General features: G+C 45.0%; 2 protein-coding genes across 4 annotated transcripts; one reads left to right on the top strand and one right to left on the bottom strand.

The window, feature by feature from the left end:
• Positions 1–227: 227 nt before the first annotated feature.
• On the bottom strand, positions 228–25331 carry EIF2AK1 (eukaryotic translation initiation factor 2 alpha kinase 1). 2 transcript variants are annotated; one of them, XM_082713936.1, is made up of 15 exons: positions 25115–25331; positions 19201–19359; positions 17952–18085; positions 16730–16767; positions 15285–15384; positions 14689–14769; positions 13910–14009; positions 13374–13434; positions 12791–13112; positions 11464–11575; positions 9948–10048; positions 4047–4161; positions 3707–3789; positions 2416–2649; positions 228–504 (listed from the first exon to the last, which is right to left on the bottom strand). In XM_082713936.1, the coding sequence occupies exons 1-15, from the start codon at positions 25230–25232 to the stop codon at positions 367–369; spliced, it is 1896 nt and encodes a 631-aa protein (XP_082570062.1). In that variant the 5' UTR covers positions 25233–25331; the 3' UTR covers positions 228–366. The 2 variants fall into 2 exon arrangements, with proteins under 2 accessions (XP_082570062.1, XP_082570061.1); XM_082713935.1 differs by lacking the exon at positions 25115–25331 and adding an exon at positions 24798–25078.
• Positions 5205–9821, top strand: ANKRD61 (ankyrin repeat domain 61). Of its 2 annotated transcripts, none has more exons than XM_082713938.1 (3): positions 5205–5546; positions 6694–6788; positions 8139–9821. In XM_082713938.1, exons 1-3 carry the CDS (start codon positions 5331–5333, stop codon positions 9082–9084), a joined length of 1257 nt encoding a protein of 418 aa, XP_082570064.1. In that variant the 5' UTR covers positions 5205–5330; the 3' UTR covers positions 9085–9821. The 2 variants fall into 2 exon arrangements, with proteins under 2 accessions (XP_082570064.1, XP_082570063.1); XM_082713937.1 differs by having other exon boundaries at positions 6691–6788.
• Positions 25332–26105: the final 774 nt, after the last annotated feature.

The raw sequence follows: 26105 nt of genomic DNA, 5'->3' as shown, positions 1-26105 counted from the left end.
CGCATACCCAGATCTGCGCGGAAGGACGTTTCTAGAGGACGACCTAGTGGTGAGCAGCGTTCAAAAGGGAAAGAGTTGAGGACGGTGCCTAAATCTCGGAGACCGGACCGTGATACTAAAAACCAGGAGTTTGTGGGATACGAGCAGGAAAAGAGCAAAACAGGTTTTGTTTCGAGCAGGTTTCAGTTCAAAGTGCTGGATCATAAAAGAATTCCTTAAGGACACAGTTTGGGAGAACTTCTACAACTTTAATAAGTCTTATCCAGGCTCACTAAATAGAATTGTACAACCTATCTAACAGTGACAAAGTTTACATTTCAGTGGTCCAGAGACCCAGAAGTCCACATTCTCATTCACGGAGCCTGATTACGGCAGGTCAGGCACACCCCCGTCTTTCATGCGGTCCTTGGCCCCTCTCTCCTGGGAAAGGAGACTCAGCTGCTTCCTTAGTTCTTCGATTTCTTTTTCTTGCTCCAGTATTTTCATCTGTAGAGTGAGATTAACCTGTCAAGAGAAAATTTTAAGTTCCATTAAAATGGCCTCTTCCATTTTAAATACACAGGCCTACCTCCCTTTGCCCGGTACACCTGAATTCCAGGCCCCGCAGTTCGCGAAGCCACATCAGCATTGGGTCTTCAAGGCTCTGTTACTAACTCGGCGCCTCAGCCCATGGCACATGTCGCCACCAGGGGCCAGCCATCACTTTCTCACGGCACACACCCACGGCATGTGTGTAGCTGTGTTGCCTCCGTGTATCCTGACAACGTGGGACTAGCCAACAAAGATGGAAGAGCAGCAAGCTAAGGGAAAGCAAGGAGGCTGGTGGCGGCATCAAATTGCTCTGTGTGGTGTTAGAGAAGGAACGGCCGGCCGAGGGGGTGCTGCTCCTGCCGCCGGACACACGGGGTGTGCAGCCCCAGGACTGGGCGAAGAAGACTTAGCAGAAATGAGGAAAAGGATGACGATGTCCCAGAGAAACTGACACCAGTAAAATTCACACTGAAAGACCTCACAGAGGTCTCTCACAACTTTGAAAGTGCCAAGGATAAAACCTGGGCCGCTGCTCTAAGCTTAGAAAGGAGTGGACAGTTCACCAAGGCCTAGAAAAAACCCCCACTCTGTATCCTAGGTTCTATGGCGAGCTACGGGCAGGTGGTGTTCAAACTACTCTTGAGCACGTCAATTCTTAATTGCAGGGCACTAAATAAATAGTTTTACCACTTGCTTCACTTCCACATACCTCTGCAACTGAATTTTTAATATTCTGAGAAACACTTTTGGAAGGTCACAGGGCAGCCGTAACTTCCCATGGATTACTAAAATCCCCTTGCGTGGTCTGAGCTCAGCGTGGTCATTTTCACAGTCCTGTAATCAACGATCACGCAAACCAAAGACCGCCTGTCCACACAGGTTTTCTCTCTATAGGCATGTGGAGGCTGTTTGATAAAAAATTCTACGAGACAAACACCATAAATGCCAAATAACTATGGTCTCTAATAGCTAACTTAACTGGGAGTTAGAAAATCCCTCCCATAGCAGGAGATAGATTTAATCACTACATCTGCTGTTTCCAAAGACACTACACCTTCCTGTTTACCACTGTGCTAGTAAAATTCACGATTTTACACGAAACTTAGCCTTAAACAGAAAATAAATCAGCGGGACAGTTACTACAAACAGCACCCAGACCAGTGTGCATCAGAATGACTTCAGGTGTCTGTTACACAAGGGCCGTGGCCCCTTCTGCCCCCAGACTTCTCCCTTAATAGGCCAGGGCAGCTGAGAGGGCCTGAGAAGTCCATCTGGTCCCCAAGGATTTTATGCTGGTGGCCTGGCGACTACACTCGGAGGACCAGTGCATGTAACGCACTGTGGCTCACACACTGTGGAGGCACATCACTTGGGGATCTCATGAAACGCAGATTCTGATGTGGTACGTTGGCCGTGCTCACCCGCTTACTTGGGACTATGAAGACTGTGCTTCTGGGAACTATGAGAATGAATTTAATTCCATAAACCTTACTCTAAGCTCAACTGTTCTTCATGAAACTGGATTCACAATTTAAATTCTAATTCAAGCTTCACGTTTTCCTCAGTATTTTCCTCAGGGCTCCCAACTGGCTAGGTCGGCGAAGCATGTGACTCCTGATCTCAGGACTATGGATTTAGGTATAAAAATTACTTTAAAAAAAAAAAAAAAGAGGGGCACCTGGGTGGCTCAGTGGGTAAAAGCCCCTCCTTTCGGCTCAGGTCATGATCTCAGGGTCCTGGGATCGAGCCCCACATCGGGCTCTCTGCTCGGCAGGGAGCCTGTTTCCCCCTCTCTCTCTGCCTGCTTGTGATCTCTCTCTCTGTCAAATAAATAAAATCTTTAAAAAAAAAAATAGAAAGAAAGAAAAAAATGTATGTACGTACATTTCCAGAATTTTGGAAAAGTTCGCTCTGCAGCAGCTGAACAGCAGACGGTCTCTGAGATGCGTTCCTTCTCGTTAAGTACTGGATATACTTGGCTTGCATGGGACACCTCTTACTGAGGGATTCAGGTATCTGACCACTTCTTAAACCTGTTAGAACGTGTACTCGCTCCATTTCTGTTCCAAACGGCTGAAAGAGCTCTAGCAGGATCACACCCAAGCTATACATATCTGACTGGAAAAAGCAGGGGAGAGAGAATTTAGTGGTGAAACACAAAAAGAGACTAACATCTCCATTTCAGTGTACCACCCTCTCAAACACAAGAGGATTTCTAAGGACGATCAATTTACAGACCCTACAGTGCAGGGAACACAGGGGGTGAGCTTAACCCTCGCAGAGCCAAGCGTCTGCTGCCTAGAATCATGGCCCTGAGGGACAGCTGACTGGTACCGTCACAATCCCCATCTCTTCAATATCAAGAAGGGGCATCCACAGGCACAAAGGCCAGCGGGGTTAGGGGCAGGGAGAACCCCAGCGCCCAGTCACTGCCGTACCAGTGACCCCCCAACACTCCCTGACCATCCCGGTAAGGAGCGGCCTGCCCGAGAGATGGGCGCTTACACATGCTGGGCCGAGCTGCAGGGGCTGGTGTCCCCGAGGCCTGCCCCCCTCCCCTCTGCCTCCACACACAGCGAATCATTCTGGTAAAGCTGAAGACACTGCATCAAATCTGTGCTACTTTTCCTGAAATCGTTTTTTGAGGAAGGTCTTTACCAGGTAGGATTTGAGGAAGAACCATGGTCTTTTTCTGGCAGTTCACGCCCTGCCACTAAAAAAACTAAATGATTCATCAAAAGGAAGAAAACTTATTAGGCTGTTCTTTTGAGAAAAGGATTTCCTTTACCATTCCCTCAAGGAACAAAATGGATTAAAACTCTTCAGTATCTTCATTCCGCTTCAAAAGGAGGCAAGCGCCACACTTCCTGTTACATCAGTGAGCGTGTGTTTGTGGGAACAGAAGAAAGACAGGCAGAAACAGGCTTCTGGGAATTCTGGCTTCCTGACGTGAACTGTGACAAATAATTTAGGACACCCACAGATTTGGAGATGCAGTCAGATTCAGGTAAAAAGTGAGGTTTCCTGTTAGCGGCAGTGTGATATAACAGACAACCTACCCTACTCTGTTTCCTCCAAACACACCTCAACACGAGACCTTCCACTGCACTTACAGTGCTTTTGTCACTAGGCCAGCAGAGCAAGCCCAGCCATGGGGGAAAGCAGCACGTACTACCTTGGCATCATACTCGGATCCTTCCAGCTGCTCAGGTGAAGCATACAGGCAAGTACCCACTCTGGACGTGTGCGTGGGTGTCCCTGTAATTTGAAAAGCCAAATATTAAACACTGCAGAGTTCCCACTGTCAATACTAAGGAACACGGACTCGAGCAGAGCACTGTAGGGAACGATGGCTGCTTTTTGTCTTTACCTTACTTTTGAGATTACACTAAGTCTAAGAGTCTCTTTAAATACTGACGAGTTCAGTCCTGTTTCTTTTTTTCTCAAAGCAAGCAAGAAAGAAACGAGCAGAGAAGAAAAAAGAAAAGAAAAGAAAGCAACCCGAATAAACTTACTGTTCCCATCCCTAGCGATCCAGTCTGCGTTCTTCTGTATGATGTCTGCGCAGGCCAGACCGAAGTCTCCTATTTTTACTTGCTGATCAGAGCCATGAAGAAAAATATTTCGGGGCTGTAAACAAACAGAACAACTCCTTGGTATTCTTAAAACAGTAAAAATGTGTAGATGTTAAAAGTTTTCAACTCGGGAGCAAGGAGCCCCTCAAAAATTAAAAATCAGAGCAGTGGTTCTAAAACTTGGCTGCACATTAGAATTACCAGGAGAGCTTGAAAAAAAAAAGTCCCAACGTCCAAGCCATTCTGCAGACCAATATAATCAGAATCTTGTGGGTGGACACAGGCAGCAATATTATGTAAAAGTCCTCATGGTACTCCGAGTTTGAGAACCACTAACGCAGAGCACACCTTGTACACAAGCGCCCCCAGAGAAGCTTCTAGAAACAACTGTCCTCTCTAACAAGTCAAAGACTGATTTTCTTCAAATTTTTAATGAGAAAACTTTGGTATTTTTTAAAAGCTCCTCGATGATTCTTTTATGTTTGCCAGGGTTGGGGGCAACTAGGTCACACTAGGAAAGGTATGCGTTTTGCACCATTTAAGCAACTGGGACAGACCCCAAACTTCTCCCAGTGGAAATAATCCTGTACCCATATTGGGGGAGGGGGAGTCTACACTCAAAACGAAAATATATTTATGTTAGTTAGGTTTTCTTACTTTAAATGTAGTTAATTTTAATTTTTTATTTTCATGTAAATTCCTCTTTTAGCTTTTTTTTTTTAAAACAGCTAAATGGAAGAGAACACAGAAATAACCCTATGTCTAAGATAATAATTTGGGCATGTTTTTGTGATTGAGTCAAGTCCCAAAGACTGCTTCAGGGAGTGCCAGGGTGGCTCCTTCTTTGAAGCGTCTGCCTTCAGCTCAGGTCATGATCCCAGGGTGCCGGGATCAAGCACGACACAAGCTCCCCGCTCAGCTGAGAGCCCACTTCTCCCTCTGCCTGCCCCTCACCCCGCCAGTGCTCTAGCTCTCTCTCTAAAAAATAAATAAAATCTTAAACAAACAAAAAAACCCTCCTTCTGTTTGGCACTGTATGACCTGGGAACAAAGTTTGAAGAAGTTGGGTTTGAGATAAAAATGAATCGTGTTCACAGATCTGACTTTGGACAGTTCTAGAACAGTTCTAGAATGGAACTGAAGGGATCACAATGAGACTGAAATGGAACGATTCTGTCCTGTGTGTCCCCTGAACTTCCAGGTCCCCACTCTTAAGTTCTGCTCATGGGCAACATAACCAAGCGAGGCAGCAGGGAGCTGGTCGCCAGCGGTGCAGAGGCCCTGGAAGAAGGGCCGGCTGCCGCCCTCCACACCAAACTCCATGAAGCCATCCTGAGGGAGGACTGCGCGACAATCCACGTGCTTCTGAGAAGCCACCCCGTCAACCAGCCCATGACCATTCTGGCCAACCCCACCAGCCACCGACTGCTTCTGAACCAGGTACCCGCCGCTCTGCTCTGTCACTTGCAGGGGAAAGACACCACACTTCGGAAGGCCCACAACCTAGCTGCCGTGAGCTCATTAAACCTCCCAGGCACCCCCACGTGCCGGTCGGTGGTGGGACAGTTTGCCTCCAGCACCCTCCACGCCCAGGGAGGGCTCTTCCAAGTCTGCGCACCCCTCTTCCCATTGCCACACATACGCTGATGTGAGAAAAGATGAGAATCCTTTTGGCTGGTGGACCATTAATGTCGTTCTCTCAAATATACCAGTGGTGATTACATCTGTATGAAGGAATTATTTTTCTTCTTTTTTTACATACGCTTTTTCATTTTTCTAAGTTTTTATAATGATTATTACCTTTAGATTTAATCTTTTTTCCCCCAAAAGTCCCTGTCTCCTTTACCCTGCCTTCCCGTATCTTGCAGTCATGCCATAAAAGTCACTGCTTATTATAGATGCATTTTAAGAACCGGAATAAATAACCCCGCTAGTCACAGAAGACACGCTGTACTATCTTTGAAACCCTGGAAATGCAGGTTTTACTGCTGATATTATGACTCTGGCAAAGTCTTTTTTTTTTTTTTTTAAGATTTTATTTATTTGACAGATATCACAAGTAGGCAGAGAGGCAGGTAGAGAGAGACGGGGAAGCAGGCTCCCCGCTGAGCAGAGAGCCCAACGAGGGGTTCAATCCCAGGACCCTGAGATCATGACCTGAGCCGAAGGCAGAGGCTTAACCCACTGAGCCACCCAGGCGCCCCAACTTTGACAAAGTGTTAAAAAACACAAAACCAACTTTGTCAATCACCCTGTGGGTTAATTTAAGGACTAAGTGACTCAGTAGCAATCACCATTAATTTTACACTATGAGCTCTCCATGAGAATCAACTTCCAAAGCTTTATGTGATTTCGTTCTGTTGCATGGGTAAACATGCATTTCTGTAAAACACAGATTTTTTATCAGTCTCACTGGTTTGGGCTCTTTTCAAACACTCAAAAAGAAAATTTCAATGCATACACCAGAAAAATATTGACCTGAGATGCTAAATACACTTACTTCCTCTGACACAGCAGGCGTACACGACGACTGCTTCTCCCTGCACAGGCCTACGTGTAAAGTGCTCTGCTTTCTCCCCCAAAGCAGACGCAGTCCGTCCTCCCCATTCACCTGGCCGCCGAACACCGCAAGGCACAAAGTTTGCTCTGTTTGTTGGAACACGGCGCTGACCCCGAAGTCAGGTAAGTGAACTCAACAGCGATCAGTTCTAAATGAGGAGACACATGATTTACATGTTCCTCTCCCTGGTCATGTCTGGATGTACCCATTCTTCGGGGTTATGGACTCCAAAATACCATGACCATGTCTTGAATGAACCAATCTCCTTACTGACTAGACGAGGTACTGGGAAAAACCGGTAGTGATGCAGGAACACAAGCCAGTCAGCCCACTTCAAGCGTTTAGCAGGGATGCTGCGGAAAATGCATGCAGTGCCGGCCACAGCCCTCAGGGAGCTCAAACCCTCAGTCAGGTATGGAAAATAAGTTAACAGAAACAGACAATGCATTTTCTTGTTAATCCCCACCACCAGAAAGAACACTTCATCAAAGATGAGTTTATCTTGTGCACCAATAGTCTTCACCACCTAAACCAATGCCTGACACCAAGTACCAACAAAGAATCACATGGTGTGAACACTATACAACTTCTTGCCCCCAGAACATTAACAGAAAGGAAAGCCCCAAATCCTCAGCATGCTCCAGAAGAGCCCGCTGGCCTGGCTGGCTGGAACCCTCACCCTGGCATGGCCCTGCCCAGCTCTGCAGACCCTCTCCCAGTCCGCCAGGGCTGGACGTCACCACCGCACCCCCTCCCCTACAGGGGCTCCTCTAGGCAGCCTCTAGGGCGTTCCTACCTCTTAGAACTTTGCCCATTTGCAACACTGACCTAATTACTTCAATAACAGACGTTTCATGTCTGTCATGCTGGGCGGTCGAGCCCTACAAAGGGACTCGGTGATGGTTACCATTTCCCTAGCGTGGGGACTTCTGTTAAATAAATATACATAAACTAAAAATCAGTTTCAAACTTCAGCGAAGCAATCAGGTGTTTGTAACAAACTTTGCCTTTTCTCTGACAAAATAAAGGAATTCTGGAGGCAACCCTGAGATTTCAGTAGAGCACATGATGGCCATTGTAAATCCCTCATGGCACCTGAGCTCCCCTGAAATGCTGTTATATTCCAAGAAACCAATGCAGACTTACAAACACTTCTTTGAAGCAGGCATGGGGAATCACTTTATTTCTTTATTTTTTTAAAAGATTTTATTTATTTATTTGACAGAGAGAGATCACAAGTAGGCAGAGAGAGAGGAGGAAGCAGGCTCCCTGCTGAGCAGAGAGCCCAATGCGGGACTCGATCCCAGGACCCTGAGATCATGACCTGAGCTGAAGGCAGCGGCTTAACCCACGGAGCCACCCAGGCGCCCCTGGGGAATCACTTTAAACAAACATTGCCTTAGGTACTAATTCTTTGTGTAGAACCGTTTCCATATGAATACAGTGTAATCTGCCGTCAATCACTATTCTAGGGACACGAGAGGCCTCACTGCACTTCACCTGATGCTACTGCACTGGCCAATCACTTCTACCACGTGGACAAAACCAGGGAACAGAATCCAAAGGATCCTGACAGACATTCAGAGCAATGCTGTGCTGTGTCTCCGCATTCTGTGCGAACACGGAGCTCAGGTGAACGCTCGAGTGGACAACAGCAACAAACCTTCCCCCCTGCACCTGGCCATAACCTACGGGACCTACCCGGTCCTCTCCATCTTGGCCCAAAATGGCGCCCACGTCAACGCTGCTAACGAATCCAGCCTGACACCCCTGCACATGGCTGCCGACATACTGAATAAGGAGATGATGGAGACGCTGATCGCCTGTGGCGCCCTCGTGAACTGCGCCGTGTCCTCCACGGGGAGCACGGCCCTCAAGCTGGCGGTGTGCACCGCATCGAGCAAAGCAGGCAGGCTGCTGGCCGCGGGGGTGGGCTGCATCCGTCTGCTGCTAATTCACGGAGCCAAAGTAAATGCCCAGGACCACGAAGGTCAAACAGCTATCCATGAGGCATGCTTTGGAGGCAGAGAGGCCATCATCAACCTCCTGCTCGAATTTGAAGCAAACGTTAACATATTAACGAGAAACGGGGAGTCTCCAATATACATGTACCTCCAGCGCAGCTCCAACATAAGGGACACGGGGCTCCTCGCCAGGCTTCTCTATCGCTCCTACCCTCTGAGACTGACCAATAACCAAGGAATTCTACCTGCAGGAATCATGCTACCAGAATTCCGCCTCTTAAGGGAAACCCTAATAAAGTTAGCTCAAAAACCCTTATCCCTAGAGGACATCTGTAAAAGACACATCAGAAACATTTACGGTGACAAATACAAACAACACTTAAAGCAACTTCTCCCAGTGAAGATCTGGAACTCTCTATATGGTTATTATGACTTAGCTTACCTCTTGAAATAGGACCTCAAAGTTTCACCAGCCACAGAATTTCAGGAACTCACACCCCATTCTCTGGCTAGACTCATACCCAGAAAACACTCGACTCATCACCGTGTACCTCCCAGAGGTACAAATTGGTTCTTAAACTTTTTTCAAAAAATAAAATGATTTGCACATTAACTTTTTGTTCCCAAATATTCCTTTAAAGGCATATTCCACAATCTACTTCCTTTGTTCAAAAAGTAAACATATTAAAACTCTTCTGCCAAAGAAGTAAATATATTTTCTGTCCCTTGACAGTCTTTGGTGAATAAAAACTGGAATAATCATAGATTATTTTAAACAGCAGGAAAAAATTGCCCAGGTCAAATTTCCTTTATGTTACATAACTGTAGAAGCACATTTTACCTCTGAGGCTACAATAACATGAGGATTTTCATCAGCATTAAATACATTTAACATCATCTATTACATGAGCACCCAAAACACACTCACTACCCGAAAAACACTACTATTCTCTACAGAGAACTTCTGAATGCCCAAAGATCGCTGCCTTTAAATTAAATCTAGGGATGCCTGGGTGGCTCAGTTGGGTAAGCATCTGCCTTCAGCTGAAGTCATGATCCCAGGGTCCCAGGATCGAGCCCCGCATAGGGATCCCTGCTCAGCAGGGAGTCTGCTTCTCCCCCTGCCTGCAGCTCACTCACTGCTCTCTCTCTGACAAATAATAAAATCTTAAAAAAATAAAATAAATTGAACCTAGAGTTCTGGACTCACGGGATGATTTATATAAAAACAATGATACCCCCTAAGTAAATGAAAAGAGGGTAATTTCATTTAATTCATGAACCAACACCACATCCTCCCTGATACGAAGCACTTACCTTCAGATCTCTGTGTACAATTCCCATGTTATGTATGTAACATACACCTTCCACCAATTCCTGAAAAATTTTTGTTGCAACACTGGCCATGACGTAAGGACCTTGAAGGAAAAAAGGAACTTTTATTTCTCTTTTTACCCATTGCATTAACATCTAAATGTCAGATGGTTCTAAATCCGTTACCATAATTCAGATTTTCAACAAGGTCAACACTCCAAAATGGTTAAAAATCAGCAGGAAGGGCCCCTCAGCTTGCAAAGAAACCATCACGAACTAGTGCCCTCGTGAAGGGACTTGGTGTCACTAATGTCACCCGGAGCCCCTGTATTAATTACCTTGTAAACAACTCTCAGGCATAAGATGACTGGATAAAACTAGGGTCTAAATCTCCTTCAACCCGACACTCTGGGGTTGAGCACTAATAAATCTGGTGTCCTAAGCCTACTGCGGATTAAAGACATCGTCACAAACTATGGAATCAGAAAAAAGATAAATCATGTTAACTCAAGGAGTGAGCTCCCATTATGCGGAAGATCTGAAATGTTCCATTTTCCAAAATGACTGACAAATGAAAACCAAAGTATGGGGGGAAGGGGGGGATGGTTTAATTCATCTATTTTTTTTTTTAAGATTTTATTTATTTGACAGAGAGATCACAAGTAGGCAGAGAGGCAGGCAGAGAGAGAGGGGGAAGCAGGCCCACTTACCATCACGCCCCTCACGCTGGAGCGGCAGCCTCCTGTCTACAGATGAAGCAGGGCTTTGGGACTCTCACAGCCATTCAGAACAACTACCTTCCTTTGGTCTGTAGCAGGTTCTCATTTTAACCCACCTAATACAGCCAAACAGCGGGCCCTTGTATAGGGCCTTTTACAGGTAAGAAGAGCTTCCATTCCCTCGGCAACGCATCCTCTGCCTTGAGCCCATCAATCACCACACCCCATCAAATGCGACGATCCACATTTCACAGCGGAGGAAACAGGCTGAGAGCACTTACCCGACCTGTCCCAAACCTCAGCGCCAGCGAGTGTGAGAGCCAGGATTCAAGCCTGGTTCTATCACGTATGGGTGGCTCAGTGGGTTAAGCCTCTGCCTTCAGCTCAGGTCATGATCTCAGGGTCCTGGGATCGAGCCCCGCATCAGGCTCTCTGCTCGGCAGGCAGCCTGCTTCCCCCTCTCTCTCTCTGCCTGCCTCTCTGCCTACTTGTGATCTCTCTCGAATAAATAAATAAATAAATAAATTCTAAAAGACCTTTTCTACCCAAATCATTAACCTAAATTCTAGCACAGAACTCCTTGGATATCTACAAACTATGTCTTCATCTCAGAGACAATTAACTTCCAAATACCTGGATGTTCTTGAAAACGGTGAAATAAGCACAATGGTTTGTTTCAAAAAGGTGATTCTGTTCCCTCCTCCCCTCCAGTGTTAAGCACCTGCAGGTAGTTCCTACATCGGAAGGCCTGCCCGGGGCCCCATCCCCCAGCCCACTGTCCCAGACCCACTGGTACTCACATGCAGACTCGTCCACACACTCCCGGCTCCTCTGGTTTCTCTCGACTATCCAGTCCCACAGCGAGAGCTCGCACAGCTGCATCTGGATATGCAGCATCAGGTGGTACTGCACCTGGGGGACGACACGGCCGGCTCCCACCTGGGTACGACTTGCTCGCATTACGCATGCAGTCAACAGGTACTTGCCTCTGCCAGACCAAGCAGGGGGCCGCGTGGCTCAGGAAAAGAGACGACAGACACACGTCTGCCCAAGAAGCCCAAAGTCAAGTGAAGGAGAGAGAGGAAGAAAGGAATACCTCAAACAGTGCGTTAGGACGTGGGCAGGCAGGAGGAGACTTGGCTGCGGAGTGGGATGAGCTCCCAACGAGGACACTGAGGCCCTCATGCAGAAAGCATCGGGCCTGCTCACCATACACATGGTTTCTAAAGCTCAGGCACAGCACCAGAGAATGGCTGGGTGCCACCTGACTGCTCTCTGGGCACCTCAGAGTAGATGTGTGTTCTGGAGGCTTGCTCTGTCCAAAGAAAAGGCAAGCACCCACTTAAGCTCATGATAGATAGCGCATGCGTTTAGGAACCAAGGAAAGTTTCCCAGAGGTACTGTGGAGAAATGGAACGGTTCTGGTGAACGGTCCCTCAAACTCAAGTCCTGTGTATTCAGGTGACTCTGTTCCAAGTTCTGTGTCTCATAAAAAGCACATGCACAGAGCCACATAACCCTGGGCCACAAGAATTAATTCTGCACGTGCGTACACAGATGGCATACACGGTTCTGTGATCCCAGCATGCCAGAGTATACGGAGGCTTGTTAGCGTTCAAGGTCCTTTTTAACACGAAGACTCCACACTGGTGAGAGTATGTGGCAGTCTCACCAGCCTACGGGAGTGATCGTCAATGAGAGTGGTCTGAAAAACAGACCTGATCTCCCCTCTCCTCTCTTAAAGTCACATTCCAAAATAGAGAAGGCCTTTGTGGCATAACTATATCTGCATAGCATGATATGAACACACGCCAGAAACAGTGTGAACAATGTTTCCAACTCCAGGGGGCAAAAACTGGGAGGAATCGAAGTGCCCAGGAAAGGATCAGCAGGCATTAACTACGCAAAGGAGAGAAGACCCAACACAAGGGCCACAGGCTAGGGGAACTTGGGGAGGTGAAAGGGTGACAAAGACAGATGAAAAGTAAGAAAGGGAAGCCGGTGGGGGCGGGGGGGAGGCACGCAGTCAGCTGGGGTGAAAGGGAGGCCACATCTAGTCAAGGGTCCTCCACACTACGACCATGGGTGAGTATCAAATCATCAGAAGATTCTGGGAAAGTGATCTACCTCTGTCTGCCCCAACAAACTTAAGTTTTCAGAAGATTCCCCAGTGGATGTGAAATTCTCTTCCAAGTCGGAATGATGCCTAAGTGGCAGCGGGTGTTCAACAATCGATCTGGAAGGCAAGTCCACCAAACCATTTCCTGGGAGCAAACTGGATGACTCGAGTTCACTGGTGTCCCTTGTGATTAAGTTGGTGCTGTAGTTCACCAATCTGTTATTCTGATTGTCAAGGCCAGATTCTCCTAAGGGCTTTTCTTTTTCTGATGTGAACTCGGCGAAAATAATGGATGAGCTGTTACTTTCATCATTTTGAACATACTGACTTCTGTAGGGGGAAAAAAAATGGCAAAGATAAAAATCAATGTAAAAAAAGATGAAGAGTAACTCAGCTGTCCCTTCATGCCCACATATATCTCACTGGGAAACTGTGGAAGCCCCTGGCATCAGATCTCTCTAGCAACAATATTTATAGCTGAGAAGCAGCAGCCATTTAACATTTTGTAACGAAAACAAGCAAAAAGACAAAGAAAACCCAGGGCAGGTGAACGGTTATATCTAACGTGTCAAACTACACCGGTGCACATACCTGTCATCCTCTTCGTTGGAGATCACCTCCAGAGATGGCAACGGAACAGAAACTCTATCTGCTAAAAAACAAATAAAAACCCACCTTCAAGCATCCTAGCTTGCTTATTCAAAGGCCTGGCACATTTTAGGAATGATAAAAACAGCCTTTCCACAACCACTACGACAACTACGCTGGGCCCTGAGCCGGTTGGGGTGGGGGTGGAAACTTTCTGTAGAGGGCCGAGAGTAAGTGTTGTAGGATTTACAGGCCTTCCAGGACTGTGCAACTACTCGGTTCAGCTATGGCGGTACAACATCAGCCACAGACAACACAAGAATGAATGAGCCTGGGGTCCTAACACACTTTATTCATTGACATGAAATGTGAATTTCATATAACTTTCACACAAAGTATTCTTTCGATTCCTTTTAAACGATTTAAACATGGAAGAAAACACTCTCAGCTCGAAGGAGGCCCTGAACAGGAGAAGGCCGGGTTCGGCTCAGGGGCCACAGCCTACCAACCCCGCAGCTACACTATCTGCAATGGCTTACCTCGTGTTTGGGCCACATGAACATGCTCTATCCAAGCGGTATGATAGCCTACGATATTGGGATGCTGAAGGCCTGCCAGCACCTTCACCTCCCGAAGTACCTGAAGAGGAAAAGCACTTAGATCGGGCTTTTACTGACAACTTATTCAATGTACATGGCATCAAATACTACTTGTTCCAGAGCAAAACAATAAAAACACATCCAAACGAGAAATCTAAACTACGGTAAAATAATCGGAATATTTCTGAGAAGAAGGGAATTGTTACAGCAGCAAGTTAACGGACACATATCTAGTGCTTTCTACTTTTCATAGCCCAATATGTTCATTCTCTCATTTCATTCCTCCTAATGAGTCCAGTCCTGCTGTCACCACTGTATCCAGGATAGGAGACCCAGGTGGCTTAGAGAGGGGCACCTGGGTGGCTCAGTCAGTTAAGCGTCCAATTCTTAGTATCAGCTCAAGTCATGATCTCAGGGTTGTGAGCTCGAGCCCTGCGCTGGGCTCCATGCTCAGCACGGAGCCTGCTTGGGATTCTCTCTCTCTCCCTATTCACCTCCCCACCATGTACACACTTGCTCTCTCAAAAAAAAATTTTTTTAAATTAAAAATTAAGTCAAATAAAAATTTGGTTTTCATGTTAATTTTACTGTGATCCACTTTTAGTGAACTTAGCAATCCACAACACCTAGTATTTGCCAAATGCACACACACACATAACTCTTTCAAAAGGATCTAAATACCCAATTATTCAAAATAAATACACTTAAAAAGAGCATACCTTCATACAATCTGTTTTAGTTGCACCATTAATCAGGATTTTTTTAATTGCATAATACTGACCATCTAATTTATTCCTGACCTAAAAAGTAGAAGAAAAGAGAAAATATATTTGTGCCATCAAATTCAATTAAATAAAGCAAGTTATTCTAACCTGAGCTTAGGATCCAAACTAGCTCAAGAGATAAATTTAAGCAAAAGACAAGTGTCTTTACTATGTTTAGGAAAGTCGGCCACAGTCAGCTAGACTAGAAGCTTCCAAACTGCACTGAGACTTTGACTCCTACAGACTCGAGGTCTGAAAAATGGAAATGCTAGCAAAAGAACCACAGGAGGCCCAAAATACAAAAGCACAGCTTTCTTCCGTGATACCTTTTTAAGTAAATTAATGCAGTTTCCAGAATCTGCCTAAACCACCAATGTGGTTAGAAAAAGTTAAAGCCTGCCCACTTCCCTAGAGATGACAAATCTTAGTGAAAAGCACACACACATGATTTCTAGGGACTTCCCTTAGAGCACTTTAAATAATAATCATGAGAACAACTCAAAATACATTTGCTCAGAGTAGGAGGTCAAAACGGATTTGTGGAAAACAACCTTGTACACTCTTCCGTATCCGCCTTTTCCTAAGATGGCAAGCTCTTCAAATTCATTTAGGTAACGTGAAGTCTGGGCTTCAAAGGCTATTTCCCTGGACCTAGAAGTGAAATACAAACAACCAATCAATATTAAAACATGAAAGAACCAGGTGCCCAGGATAGTTCACACTCGCTGTATCACTAACCTGCCCAACCTTACTGATCACTGAATTACGATGATTTGAAAAAATGAGCCAAAACAAAATTTCTCATGCTCTAGGAAGAAAATTCTTTGCTAAGTAAATCAACATGTAACAAAGCCAACAAGGGGAAGAATCAAGAGATGGCAAAGGGATCGCTAATCAAGTATGTTACCAGTAACTAGTATTCCAATTAGGAACTATAGTGTTTTAAAGCAGGAATACTGACGACTAACGGGCAACAGTTGATTAGCTAAGCTCAACAATAAATTTACTTAATTTTCTTAATGAAAAATGTCTTAATGAGTTATAGATTTTAAACTAGCATTTCCTACAAAGAGCCAAAACTCAATGTTGTTCCCCCGACAAAGACTATGTATCAGAGCTCTGAATTAACGGTGGGGCTTACTTTGGAAAATAGTGTGGCGATTCCTTAAGAAATTAAAAATAGAGCTACCCTATGACCCTGCAATTGCACTACTGGGTATCTACCCCAAAGATACAGAAGTAGTGAAAAGAAGGGCCCTCTGTACCCCAATGTTCATAGCAGCAATGACCACAGTCACCAAACTGTGGGAAGAGCCAAGACGCCCTTCAACAGACAAATGGATAAAGAAGATATGGTCCATATATACAATGGAATATTATGCCTCCACCAGAAATAATGAATACCCAACTTTTTCAACATGGATGGGACTGGGGATTATGCTGAGTGAAATAAGTCAAGCAGAGACAGTCAATTATCTTATGGTTTTACTTACTTGTGGAGCATAAGGAATAACACGGAGGACACTGGGTCAAGGAGAGGAGAAGGGAATTGGGGGAAATTGGAGTTGGAGACAAACCATGAAAGACTGTGGATTCCAGAAACAAACTGAGGGTTTTGTAGGGGAGGGGGGTGAGCGGTTAGGTGAGTGTGGCGGTGGGAATTAAGGAGGGCACGTATTGCATGGAGCACTGGGTGTGCTGCATAAAGAATGAATACTGAAACATTGAAAAAATTAAATTAAAAAACAAAAAACGGTGGTGCTTATGGAATCCACACAGAATGGGGGAGGGAGGGCATAAGGGAAAGAGAAGTAAAGCAAATCTTGGAGCAGTCATTAATTTCTGAAAATAAAAGCTTTTAACTTCGATAAACTACCCTAACTACATTATTTTTAACTTCAAAATTAGTTTCTAATGAATTCAGGATCAGTTCCTAATCTTAATTTCTTTCAGACATTTTACTCTTCGCACAATCACATAAGTATTTGACACATACCTGATCTTCTGGATATGAGAATTATCCTCACAAGGATCCTAAAATCAGAAAATTACTTTAAAAAGCATTTTAGGCAAATTTCATGGAATGAGAAGTCTAACAAAATTCAAGGTCACACTAATAGTCCCAAATGTTCACACAGTATTTAAAAAAAAGAAAAACACTCTGGCTTTTTCAATATCACCTAGGCGTTTACAATTGAAAACATTTCTGTCTTAACCAAAGATCACTACTAAAAAAAAGCTATAGTCTTGCCATCCACTGCTAAGGCTGAGAACTCACCAAGGAGCTCTATCAGCAAATAATTCTGACTTCACCTTCAAAACAGAAGCAGAAATGGCCCACTTCTCACATCTCCACTGCTACTACCCCTCCAAGCTACTACTACCTCCTGGCTGTTTGACCACCTGTCCCCCCTGCTTCTGCCTCTGCCTCCCTCCATCCATTCCTAACATCGAAACTGCGGTGGCCCATTAAAATGTAAGTCAGATCACGTCACTCCTCAGCTCAGAATCCTATAAACCTTCCTACTTTGCTCTGAGTAAAAAAAACCAAAGACGTTAAAATGCTTTCAGGATCCCTATCTGTCCGTCTGACTGTCCTCCCCGACCCTCCTTGCCCGACCTCTCCCATACTCTCCCCTTGCTTATGCTACTCCGGCCACATGGCTGCCACTCAGCTTCCCAAAAACGCCGAGCACAAGGCCACCTCGGGGATGGCTGATCCTCTGCCCAGAACATTCTTCCTCCAGGCAGGGGCACGGCTCATGCTCTTACCTGCAGCTAGCTCCCGACCTCAGTCACTGGCCACCCAGTATACAACCCATACATTTTCTAAGCCCTTTCACTGCTTTCGATTTTCCCATTAATGCTTACCACCATGCTACAACCCCTTTCTTTTTATGTATTTTTATTATGTTTCTATTGCTGACTGCCCCCTCAGCAGAACATAAGCTTAGACAAAAAAAAAAAAAAAAAGAAAAAAGAAAAGAACATAAGCCCCCGTGAGGGCAGGTGTTTTGTCTTTTGTCTGTTTTGCTCACTGCTGGAATCCCAAAGCCTATAAGCCGAACACATGGGTAGTCATTTGTACATATTTACTGAATAAACAAATTAATATTTTTATAAACCTGTATTGTAACTAGGATTCCACAATGCTTTAAAATACAGTTCTGAAATTAAAATGTTTCTGTCATACACAAAGCTTGTATTTTAATGCTTACCTGACGAACTCTCTCTTTGGCAGACCTCATTAAATGGGTAATGGCTCTGTTGTGGTGTAGTCTCAGTGAGCTAAACTCATCGCTACAGGTGAAAGAAGACAGCAGCCCCATTTTGATAAAGGTCTGGCAAAGCACTAGAAGAAGAATATGGAAAACTATTATCAGAAAGGCCATCAATAAAATGGCAATTTTAAAGAGACTACAGAGTAATAATAGCCTCTATTTAAAAAAAAAAAGACAAACGTTGGGGCACGTGGGGGGCTCAGTCTGTTAAGCGTCTGCCTTCTGCTCAAATCATGATCCCAGGGTCCTGGGATCGAGTCCCACATAGGGCTCCTTGCTCAGCAGGGAGCCTGCTTCTCCCTCTCCCTCTGGCCCCCACCATGCTCTCTCTCAAATAAATAAAATCTTAAAAAAAGAAACCTCTGTAAGAAAAAAGTTATGTTTATACACATTATAATTTGGAGATGAACCCTCTAATAGAGAAGGAACAACTGGCACTGTCCCTGATAGGAGCATATCTAGAATTAGCTACTGGATACTGAGCAGTCATCTGTTCACCACGCCTGATCAGCTGGTAAAGCATGGAGCTCTGTTTTTAAAAAAGCAAGAAAAAATGTAAACTTACTAGTCTCCTGACATTCACATACATCACCTTCTGCTGCCAGGCAACAAAGAACAAAGGCAAGAGGCAAAACGTGATTAGAATGGACAACAACAGTGAGTTATTGTTTTCGATGATGGACTGATTATCTCTAACCAACAAACAGCACATACAAGATGTGCACAAACAAAACACTAGGGCAAAGTTAAGTCTGAAGTCACAACACCAGGCTCCTCGGAAAAAGAAGTTTCTCTTCTTCTACAGAAGTTTCTGCAGAAGTGCTTGGCTTTTACTTATTCAAGGAATACAGTAAGTATAAAAATGCGTTCAAGAAATTCAAATATTAATACGTATTTCAAATGCTTCTATACCAGCTGCTTTCTCAGACCCACAACGTAGCATTTTTACAAGGTATACTCAGATTTTTTTTTTAAGTTTTTTTTTTTTTTAATTTGACAGAGAGAGAGAGATCATAAGTAGGCAGAGAGGCAGGCAGAGAGAAAGGGGGAAGCAGGCTCCCCGCCAAGCAGAGAGCCCGATGCGGAACTCAATCCCAGGACCCCAAGATCATGAGCTGAGCAGAAGGCAGAGGCCCAATCCACTAAGCCACCCAGGCACCCCACAGAAGATTTTTTTCTTACTAACATTTAAACACCTGTCGTGATCGGAGCGGGTCTGGCTCGTGCACATGGCTCAAGTGGTCCAGCAAAGAGACAAGCAAGAGTTGGTTTGCAACCGCAAAAGGGAAAGTCGGCTGCTGCAGGGGTCCTTTTAACACCTGCAGTTCCGCAGGGACGTCGGATTCTAAAAGTTAAAAGAGGGAAAAAATGTTAATAAACGGGAAACATATCTCATAATGACAAAACAACATCTTCTAATTAACGAAACACAAACTGTTTCCATTGAAGGAAATAAAACACAGAACAGGAGTTAACCCGAGTGGAGTTAATCGGGACAGACTTGAAGCTGAGTGTCGAGTTGGGACTCTGGAAGTTGGAAGATTAGCTAAGGGATGCCGTCGCGGGGAGGGTGAAAGCTGACGGAGGAATGGTGTGGGCCAAGGTAGAAATAAATAAATGAGTAAGTAAACATCCAAGTGAACAAGAGGGAACAGGATGGCTTCCTTTCTTCGAGAGGACAGCCCAGGTGCCGGCATAGCGAAGGAAGTATGGCAGCAGGAAGGGGGCGGGGAAGGCAGCATGGGAACCATCTAGGGCCTCGTGTGCTGCCAACCGGTCCACATGCACAGCCTCAAATCCTCACAGACCAGTGGAAGAAAGTGTCACCGCTCTCGCTTTACAGATGAGGACCCTGACCTCACACAGCGGTTAAGGAACCTGCAAGCAGACAGACTGACAGGACATCCAAGCCCATCTTCCTTCCACCAGACAAGACCAAGCAGATGGACAAGCTGGCGCTTCCGGCTGAAGATTATAAGCTCTAGTTTACTGTTTATTTCATGTGTTACTGAATCAACCACAAACAGCACAAAGGAACAATGTTTGAGAAAACTGTGCTGGAAACATGGAACGGGTAGACAGGAAGAGGCAGGGGCCAGGCAACGAGAGCCTTGTAAAGCTCGTGTCATAAATTCAGATCCAGTACACAGATCTGCACTACACATGACAAGAGAAAGAAACGGCCGTAAAATTTATATAGAGCTCTGACAATAAAATGAAGCATAATTAAAACTCAACTAGGTTTAATGGTAACTTGTAACTAATGACATACATACTAAAATAACTGTGGTTCCAGAACTTGCCATCAGGTTGGTAAGCACTCCAAGCCTGGATTATTATGGTATTATTATGGGCACAGAAAAGGAGACATTTTTAATCACAGGATATTAAAAGTGTTTGTAACCTTCAGCAATACATGTATCATAGAATTCAAAATGGGCAAAGCCTTGACTAAGCACTTCCAATACTTTTATGAAAGTATTTACAGAGCACAACAAGTATGTTTTATAAGATGTTCGGTGTAACACTGTTTTTGGAATACTGGAAGGCTGCTAAGCTATATACATATAGGAGATTAACAGCTATTGGAAATGATGGTGTATAAAAAGATAATCATGGGGATGCCTGGGTGGCTCAGAGGGTTAAGTGTCTGTCTTTAGCCCAGGTCATGATCGGGGGTTTTGGGATCGAGCCCCGCACCATCAGGCTCCCTGCTCAGCGGGAAGCCTGCTTCTCCCTCTGCCACTCACTCCCCCTGCTTGTGTTCCCTCTCTTGTTGTCTCACCCCCTGTCAAATAAATGAATAAAAAAATAAAAAATAAATTTTAAAAATTAAAAAATGATAGTAATAATGAAGGTGTGGCTAGATAGTTTCATACAAACCAACACCACCTCTCCAGTCATCATTTTACCAAAATGTATCAAAACTTCTGGGGCAGGGGGGAAAAGCCCAGGTGACTCCTTTGGCTAAGTATCCGCTTTCAGCTCGGGTCGCGATCCCAGGGTCCTGAGATGGAAGCCCTGCATGGGGCTCCTTGCTCAGCAGGGAAGCAGGCTCCTGCTTCTCTCTCAGCCTGCCACTTCCCGCTCTCTCTTTCTCTAAGTAAATAAATAAAATCTTAAAAAAAAAAAAAAAAAAAAACTTTTTTTTAAATGTATTTCTTTAAGCCAACAAATCCTACTTCCGTAGATGTAGTCTGAGGAAATAATCAGATATCAACAAAGACGTGTGTACAGGTGTCAAACCCACTATTAATTCTAATGATAAAAGAGAAACTTATTTTCCAACAACAGGGCAAAGATTGAAATAACACAAAATGTGTGGTCTTCGTGTTTTTGAAGGCTAATTTCTCACAAGAAAATGCTAATATAACATCATATTTAAGAAGCAGAACATAAAAGATTTATCATACGCCTATCCTCACAATTTAAAAGTATATTTCAGGGGCGCCTGGGTGGCTCAGTGGGTTGGGCCGCTGCCTTCGGCTTGGGTCGTGATCTCGGGGTCCTGGGATCGAGTCCCACATGGGGCTCTCTGCTCAGCGGGGAGCCTGCTTCCCTCTCTCTCTCTCTCTCTCTGCCTGCCTCTCCATCTACTTGTGATCTCTCTTTGTCAAGTAAATAAATAAAATTAAAAAAAAAATAAAAAGTAGATTTCATAACTATATAAACGTATAGAATAAAACAAAACAGAAAATCTCTGCCCCCTCGGTTTCTAATTATAGATACACAGAATTTGTAAAAGAAATAACACTAGTGAACATGCTATTTTTCAATCTGCCTGTTTGATCCTTGGTATCTAGGAATCTACCTGGCTTACAGCAGTTCATATTAATATTTGCAAATGAACACACCAAATTGTTAACAGCCAGCTCTCTGGAATGTGAGCACAGGTGACTTTTCCCTTTTTTATTTCCTTAAGTTTTTCCAAATGATTCCTCTAAATTTTTATCTTATTTGGACAAACTCAGAAATCTTTGATCCAGGGGCGCTTGGGAGGCTCAGTCATTAAGCATCTGCCTTCGGCCCGGGTCATGATCTTAAGGTAGTGGGATTGAGCCCCACATCGGGCTCCCTGCTCAGCGGGGAGCCTGCCTCTCCCTCTCCCGCTTCCCCTGCTTGTATTCCCTCTCTCAGTGTCTCTGTCAAATAAATAAAATCTTAAAAAAAAAAAAAAAAAGAAAGAAATCTTTAATCCATTTGTGGTATCTTTGACAAAGACTATTAAATGCAAAACTCAGTGAATAAATTTTCACTGGCTATGTTAAAACATAAACAGTAATCTCTGGGTGATGAGATTATGGCTTTTAAATTTCCTTCTTTGGGCTTTTCTATAATTTCAACATACTCGGTAATGTGAAAAAAAAATTTTTTTAATATACTGAATTGTCAACAGTGATGAGATTAGGGATTGGAGGGTTTTCTGCTTCTATGCTCTCACTTTCCTGTGTTCTACAATGAGGAAATCCTTTTTTTTTTTTTTTTTTAAAGATTTTATTTGTCAGAGAGAGAGCAAGAGAGCAAGCACAGCAGGGTGAACAGCAGGCAGAGGCAGAAGCACGCTCCCTGCAGAGCAAGGAACCTGATGAGGGGCTGGATCCCAGGACCCTGAGATCATGACCTGAGCCAAAGGCAAACACTCAACCGACTGAGCCACCCAGGCGCCCCTGAAAATCCTACTTTTTAATAAGAAAAAAAAAAATGATCAGAGTCAAATGAACCAAGTACACCAAGAAAATGGCAACTTGAAAAAAGAGCAGCACACAAATACTCAAACACAGGAAGGAGTAAAACTGTAAGGAAATGAAGGCGAAAGCTGAGCGCTTCCCGTTTCGCTCCTGATCAAGTAGTAGAGGAAGAGTCAAGAAGCTAATAGGAAAGACAAGGTCAAGCCTTGTTACAAAAAAAAGAGAAATGAGATGAGATCCTAGGTGAATTAAGAGTTCTAGACTTCGGCCAACTATGAGGGGAGTAGACAAAACAGGAAAGGGACCACCTACTTCAGGCTCCTCAGGAAAATAATGATCTGAAATAAATGGTCCATTATTAAGTAAGAGAGGAACGTGGAGGGTTAATCCGAGTAAAAATCTGAAACACTTCGGTCAGATGAAAGAAATAAAAACCAGAGAGTCTGGCAATGGGTTTACTGTTGCTCTCCTGCTGCATGCTATTCCAGGGGTGGGTGGGGGCAGAGGGGATACATAGTAACTTTGATCAAAGTTGCTCCCTACATAATAGACTAAAGAACACAGGTTTTAGAGTGACATCTAGGTTTTGAATTTTCTGACTCTACCCTAACCTGGCAGAGTGACCCTCTCACATCATACTGGTGACTTCAAGAAATCACGTAACTGCTCTGATTCTACGTCTTCTAAAAACGAAACTACATTTTTTTCATAGACCTTACTTCTCACATAAAAAGATAAATTACGTTGGATATTCTGAGCCTCTTTGGAAGAAAAGCCAATATGTAAACACAAGAGTATTATTAATAACCTAGCAGAAGGAAATTTTTCAAAGCTTATCTATGATCACTCCCTTCCAGAATAATCTTTCCTTTGCAGACAACCTTATCACAATGTGACAGCAAAGACAGACTTTTGCATGTTTACAGCTGAGGCTTTTCCTTTGACATAACACTTCCTGTATTGCTGAGCTGCCATAGTACATTGGGTTACGTGTGAAAAAAATCAGTTTATTAAAAAACAGTTCTCTTGGGGCGCCTGGGTGGCTCAGTGGATTAAGCCGCTGCCTTCGGCTCAGGTCATGATCTCAGGGTCCTGGGATCGGGTCCCGCATCGAGCTCTCTGCTCAGCAGGGAGCTTGCTTCCCTCTCTCTCTCTCTCTGGCTGCCTCTCTGTCTACTTGTGATTTCTCTCTGTCAAATAAATAAATCTTTAAAAAAAAAAAAAAAAAACAGTTCTCTTAAAAAAAAAAGTTCTCTTAGGGGCGCCTGGGTGGTTCAGTGGGTTATGCCTCTGCCTTCCGCTCATGTCATGATGTCGGGGTCCTGGGATGGAGCCCCACATCAGGGTCTCTGCTCAGCGTAGAGCCTGCTTCCCCCTCTCTCTCTGCCTGCCTCTCTGCCTACTTGTGATCTCTGTCTGTCGAATAAATAAATCAATCTTGAAAAAAAATTTTAAAAAACAGTTCTCTTAAAACCGTCCTGTCAATGTACTTAAATTACCATCACAGTCTGTTTTTGACCCCCTTTAGAGTAAAAAATTATAGACAGTATTATGGGTGAAGATCGGAGGACTTAAGGAATAAATTAACATTTTCAAATCCGTTTCCAACTGCAAATCCACTGTATGTGAATACTTGTTTCATGTTTCAACTGAGCGTGTATTCCTTGTAATCATCCTCTTCAAAGCACCATAAAGTAAAAACCTCCCTGAATCAGTATTATTCAATCTTGAGAGCACCATTTAGCTTTAAAAACTGCCAAAACAACCGGCAGTAATGCAAGACCCTATAAAATCTGAATAAAATACTGGATACTTTAAACTGGCTGGAGTTCATGATCTAAGTACCCTTCACTGTATGCAGAATAACTTGCCTGACTTAACGTCGTCATCTCCTAGTAACCAAAAGCCTCAAAAAAAAAAAAAAAGGATTAAAAAACTTGGGCATTTCTTTTCTTTAAACCGACCCACCATGAGAAGTCTTTAGCTCCCCCCATCAGTGAAGCAAAAAGCAAGAGAAGCTACAAACTTTAAAACACGGAACCCGAACGGTTAGGCGTGTAAGGTCTGCAAAGCCCCCTTCTAGAAGTTTACAAACCGCAGGGCTCGGAGCTGGAAAACGGCCTGAGGGAAATCTGAGCCCGTCCGGAGCCGAATCCGCAAAGAGGAAACCGCGGAACAGAAACGTCAACAAACTAGCAGGTCGCCGACACTCCTTGCAATAAATGTTTACCTTACGCAGACCGCCCTCCCGCCGCCCCCCCCCCTTACTGCACCGCTGGGCCGCCGGTTCGAGCCCGGATCCCGCCGAATTCGCCCCGGAGCCGGGCCGATGCTCGTTGCGCCCTGCCCCCCCTGGGAATTAAGGTGGACGGGTGCAAGGGGACGGCCGCCGCGGCATTTCAGGTCCCTCACCATCATACTTGGGGTCCGGGCCGTCGGCCGGGAACTCGATGGCGGGCGGCGCAGGCACAGCCCCCGCCCCGTCGCCCTCCGCCTCGCGCTCCCGGGTCCCGGAGCTGCCTCCCAGCATCGCCCGCCGCGCGCGGGCCGCAGCCCAGCCCGCCCGTCCGCCGGCCAGCGAGCTCAGCACCACCTCACTCCCAGCCAGTGGAACCTGCCACCGGATCCGGAAGTAGCTCCTCACGAGGCAAAAGACCCGCGCCGCTGGCGGGGGCGGGTCCTGCAGCAAGCTCCGCCCCCCTCCGGCTCGGCAGGGGAGAAGATGGGCGGTTCCGGCGCAGGCGCCTTAGTGGGCTGGTCTTCGGGCTGTATCCCCTAGCCGGTAGCCGGTGTGTGCTCCCGCTTCCTGCCACGCCTGCAGGGACCCCAGCCTGCGCTCCGGGCCACCCCTGAGACCTTAGTACCCGCACACGAGTAAGAGCGCTCGCATCTCACGCCAAGACTCGGATGCTAATATAAGAATCTTGTGTCTGCAGAGCTTCTAATCCGAATACATACTTTTTGCAGATACAACAGTGACTATTCGGTCATTTGTTTTACTTTTTTTTTTTTTTTTTTACTTTTTTTTTCTTTTATTTTTCAGAAAGAGAGATCACAAGTAGGCAGAGAGGCTGGCGGGCGGCGGGGGGGCGGTAAGCAGGCTCCCCGCTGAGCAGCGAGCCCCATGATCCCAGGACCCTGAGATCATGACCTGGGCAGAAGGCAGAGGCTTAACCCAGTGAGCCACCCAGGCGCCACTCCTCATTTGTTTTTCAAAGAAAAAAAAAAAAAAGACAAGACTTACCTCAACAACAACTGAACCTATTTTGGTCAACCGTTGAAACACAACAAAATGTGAAATACAACCTCGATTCCAAAGTGAATCCAACCTAACAAAAATTCGCCGATTTTTTTTTTTTTTTAAGATTTTATTTGTTTATTTGACAGAGAGAGAGCACAAGTA

The sequence above is a fragment of the Mustela nivalis genome (genome assembly GCF_964662115.1).
Source record: "Mustela nivalis genome assembly, chromosome: 19".
NCBI lineage: Eukaryota > Metazoa > Chordata > Mammalia > Carnivora > Mustelidae > Mustela > Mustela nivalis.
This window is presented reverse-complemented; position numbering and strand designations above follow the sequence as displayed.

Coding starts and splice junctions, on each gene's coding strand:
- EIF2AK1 (XM_082713936.1), bottom strand. CDS start 25,232: ATGCTGGGAGGCAGCTCCGGGACCCGGGAGCGCGAGGCGGAGGGCGAC. Junction 13,113..13,373: donor TCCAACGAAGAGGATGACAG/GTATGTGCACCG, acceptor TTCCCCCTACAG/AAGTCAGTATGTTCAAAATG. Junction 11,576..12,790: donor GTTTGTTGGGGCAGACAGAG/GTAGATCACTTT, acceptor GTCGTCCCCCAG/GTGCAGTACCACCTGATGCT.
- ANKRD61 (XM_082713937.1), top strand. CDS start 5,331: ATGGGCAACATAACCAAGCGAGGCAGCAGGGAGCTGGTCGCCAGCGGT. Junction 5,547..6,690: donor ACCGACTGCTTCTGAACCAG/GTACCCGCCGCT, acceptor TCTCCCCCAAAG/CAGACGCAGTCCGTCCTCCC. Junction 6,789..8,138: donor GGCGCTGACCCCGAAGTCAG/GTAAGTGAACTC, acceptor TCACTATTCTAG/GGACACGAGAGGCCTCACTG.